At 63.7% G+C, this 4,032-nt stretch overlaps 1 protein-coding gene across 1 annotated transcript in view; it reads left to right on the plus strand.

Annotated features, from left to right (window-relative positions):
• DNLZ (DNL-type zinc finger) overlaps positions 1 to 1,732 on the plus strand; it is a 2,471-nt gene extending 739 nt beyond the window's left edge. Inside the window, exons 2-4 of the mRNA XM_017893139.1 lie at positions 1 to 139; positions 517 to 656; positions 1,457 to 1,732. Coding sequence (XP_017748628.1) covers positions 1 to 139; positions 517 to 656; positions 1,457 to 1,625 — 448 coding nt within the window. The 3' untranslated portion in view covers positions 1,626 to 1,732. The remainder of the gene's footprint in view (positions 140 to 516; positions 657 to 1,456) is intronic.
• The last annotated feature ends 2,300 nt before the right edge of the window (positions 1,733 to 4,032 follow it).

The raw sequence follows: 4,032 nt of genomic DNA on the forward strand, positions 1-4,032 counted from the left end.
GGCCCGTCCAGAGGTCGCGGGGAGGCGGCGCGCCTGGGCCTGGGGCTGGCGGCGCTCAAGCTCCGAGCCGGGGCCGGGGCCCGCGGCGGCTCTGGGGCGCGTGGAAGCTGCGCACTACCAGCTTGTCTACACCTGCAAGGTGGGCACGCGGCGGGACGGAATCGGGGACAGACCCGCACCTGGCGCCACACAGCCTGCGGGGAGAGGCGGCCCGCCAGGGCCTTCCTGCAGGGGGCGGGGTCAAGTCAGAGGAAGGGGTTGAGCCACAACTTGGGGCGAGGTGGGTGTAGGGCCTTCTGAGACGGTGGGGAGGCGGACCATGAGGAGGGGTGGAGCCGTTCCTGGGGCGGAGCCTTCCCGGGAGAGGGCGGAGTTGGGATGGTGGGTGGAGCTATTCCTCGGGGGCGGGGCCTTCCCTGGAGGGTGAGGTGGGTGGAGCCACCCCTCGAGGGGCGGGTCTTCCCGGGAGGGGCGTGGCGGCGCTCACGGCCTCACCAGCTGCCCTGTCCCAGACAGGTCTGCGGGACTAGGTCCTCCAAGCGCATCTCCAAGCTGGCCTATCACCAAGGTGTGGTCATTGTGACCTGCCCCGGCTGCCAGAACCACCACATCATCGCGGACAACCTGGGTTGGTTCTCGGACCTGAATGGGAAGAGGTGAGGCCTGTACCCCAGGGCTGGGCCAGGAGTCCACCCAGAAGGACCCTGGCCTCCCTGGGGGAACCGTGCCCTAGTGTGGAGGTTTATGAATCTCACCTGGGCAATCCAGCCACCTTATCAATACAAGACACACAGTTAAATTAGAATTTCCTATAAACCCCAGATAGCTGTTTAAGTATTCCTGAAGTAGGGGTTGCGTTTTCATTGCTAAATCTTGCCAGCTCTGTGGCCCTGCCTTCCTGCCTCTGCCTGCCCTCTGCCCTCCCTGCCAGTCTTGTCCCTCTCTGGTGTGGTACTTTTTTGCCCTCTGCCGTCTCGGAGTGGCTGGCCCACAGCAAAGTGTGGAGTGTGGGCCAGGTGGTGTGGCCTGGGCCCTGGCTGCTGGGAGAGCAGTGGAGGTGGTGTTGGGAGCCTGGTCCGGGCCTTGCCTGGCTGGGGGGTCCTGGGCAGGACAGTAACAGTGACAGCAGGTCTGAGACCAGCATGCTGGGCACTTGGTGGTACCTGGCCCTTGGAGCTGGGGCTGTCCTCCCATCAGACCTGGGGCTACAGACTCTTCCCTCTGGTGCATAGCGGGCAGGAGCAGGACTGGGTTCCTGAGGTAGCACATACCGGCAGAGACACAGGGTTGGTGAGGGCACACAGGCCAGCATCTGAAGTGCCCATGTGGCCTGATGCCACAGGAGTGCTGGTCCTGGTGGTTGCAGCTCTGGCCTGACCATGGGGCACCCTGAGGGGACTGAAGTGCAGGGCGAGCGGGGGGCCCTGAAGAACCATGTTGCCTCCCTGCCTTCCAGAAATATCGAAGAGATCCTGGCAGCCAGAGGCGAGCAGGTGCACCGTGTGGTGGGCGAGGGGGCCCTGGAGTTTGTTCTAGAGCCTGCAGGGACCCCCACATCCACTGCTGCTCTGGAAGCAGGTGAGGATGACGGTCCCCCCGGCCCTGGCAAGACGGAGCCAAGCTGACCCCTGCGCTCCCCAGCACTGTGGGACTTCTGCCTTCCAGAAGGATGTTTTGACCCTGGGCCTCTCTGGACATGGCCTGTTTTCTACCAATAAACAGACATTACTTCTGGATGCTGGGGCCTGCGGCCCCGGTGGCATTTCTTTTTCTGGAGTTAGAATGACTGCTCTGAATCCCTGGTGCTGCTGGGTGGGACACTGGAGCCGCAGGACTTCTCACCTCACCAGTTCCTCCTACACGGAGTCGCCTTAGACTTGCCCACAGGGGCCACAGTCACCTGGAAAGGGGGCTGGATGTGGAGTCAGAGCCCCTCCTGTTTGTCACTGCGTGACTTTGAGCAGGTCACCACCCCTGTGAGCCTCAGTCTTCCTCTGCAAGCCCCTTGGCATCCCCCTGGCCAGCTCTGGCAGCCTCCCTTCCGTGAGCCAGTGCAGACCTGAGCCCTGGCCCTCGGCCGCTGGCTGTCGGTGAAACTGAGCAAACCAGGCTGCTTGCTGGCCCAGGCAGGACGAGCAGCTGTGGCATGGCCACGTGTCGGGAACTCCAGGCCCCTCCCGGGGGAGCCGTCTGGGCCTCCTCCCCTTGGTGGACAGCGCTCTGGATGCCCCAGGGCCCTCCGAGGCACGTGGGGTTTGTCTCCCAGCCTTGTTCGTGCACAGGATGTTCCTGTGTTTATGAAAGCGAGCAAACACAGGAGCCTGTTTATTTGCAGAAGCGTTCTGGGCAGTGTGACCTTCAGCATTAATCACCCACCACACTCTGGCAGGAAAGAGAATGGGGCGAGGTGGGAGGTGGAGGCAGAACTGAGCACGACAGGGACCCAGTGCAGCCCCTCCCAGCAGGACCCGGCCGGGACTGCCAGCTCACATCCGGCCCGTGGGAGGCCGGGACCTGGTGGCATTGTTCCCAGCGCGCTTGTGGCGTGGGCTTTGACTCGATTACCCCGTCCTCTCAGCCAACAGCCCTCTATTATTCCCACCCAGAACCTTATGTGCCATTTGTGGAAACTCCTCCTCTCGCTGGGCCACCCACACCCAGGCCTGCTCCTCCATGGAGGCACTGACTGGGGGTCTCTTGGGGGCCTGGAAGTGCGGGGGCCAGTGGGGCTGGACTTGGCTTGGGTGCCTCACTGCCTCCAGAGGGCCTGGACCAGCACGTGGGGAGGTCCAGGGAACTGTCGGACCTGGAAGTGCAGAATTAGAGCGAGGAGAGCTGCTCAGGCCAATCCCTCCTCTTACAGCTGGGGAGATGGAGGCCAGTAGTTGGGATGTGGACGTTACCATGTCTTTTTTCTCTGGTGCCAGCACTTCTGGGCCCAGGCTGGCCCTGGAGGGACACCCTTCCCAAGGCTGGCACATTCCTAGAGTAAAGAAGACCTATGGCCATCCCCGGCGTGCCAGACGCATCCCACCAGCTTCTGCCTGAGGGCCCCCTGGACCCTGTCTTCCTCCACCCTTCCCTCCCCGCAGCCCCACGGCCACAGCCAGGTTTCTGCAAGGGGCTTTGCCATCCTGATCTCCCAGCACTCTGCACCCCCTGCCTCCAGGACATCCCTGCCTCCCGGGGACGGCTGCTGGCCTGGGCATCCCTCGCCACCGTGTGCCTCTCCAAGAGGGCTCCTCAGCCACACCTTCGGAGGCTGTCCCATGGCGTCAGCCAGTGGCGTGGGGGGCACTGCTGGACCTCCCTGGCCGTGAGCCGTCTTAGACCCTGCACGGTTACTTGGACCCTGTGTGCATGTACCGCCACCCGCAAGCCGGCCGGGACCCCGGACCTGGAGTACACGTTGATTCTGGTTCCCAAGGCCCCTTCTGGGGTGGAGGCAACGGAGTCAACCAGCACAGAGGCTGTGGCTGCCAACATGGCCAGATGGGCTGTGGCAAGGGGCAGCTGGACTGCCCGGCGCAGCTGTGTGTCCCCCGACAGGGGCCCCGTGGGGGTGCTGCCCACCACAAGCAGCACCCAGACAAGCCCCAAGACTGCCGATCTGCCCCCAGCTCCTGCACTGTGGCTCAGTGTCCAGACCCCGAGCCCAGCCGGATCAGACTCCAGGAAAGGACCTCACCCCCACCGGCTGCAGGGTGAATGGCAGCAGGCTGGGTCCTCAAGGGGCCGTGGGGCTGACCTGGGGGTTGCTGCTTCGGGGGCTGGCCTTGGCCACTCGAGTGTCAGCTCAGAGCATGCTCTGTTTCCCTAGGGGCTGGCAGCGTGAGGAGGTAAGGGGTGACAGCAGGCAGCCACTTCACCCCTCTGTGCCCCAGCTCCCCCGTGGTTAAATGCAGTGGGAACTCCATCTTTCTGAGGTCTCAGAGGGCCCAGACCGTGCGTATCTGTGGACTGTGGACTCTGCACAGTGCAGCCTCTTACCTGGGTCAGGCCACCCCCGGGACTAAGGCCATATGGACCACA

This window comes from Rhinopithecus bieti, unplaced genomic scaffold (genome assembly GCF_001698545.2).
Source record: "Rhinopithecus bieti isolate Rb0 unplaced genomic scaffold, ASM169854v2 scaffold_23276, whole genome shotgun sequence".
In the NCBI taxonomy this organism is placed as follows: Eukaryota; Metazoa; Chordata; class Mammalia; order Primates; family Cercopithecidae; genus Rhinopithecus; species Rhinopithecus bieti.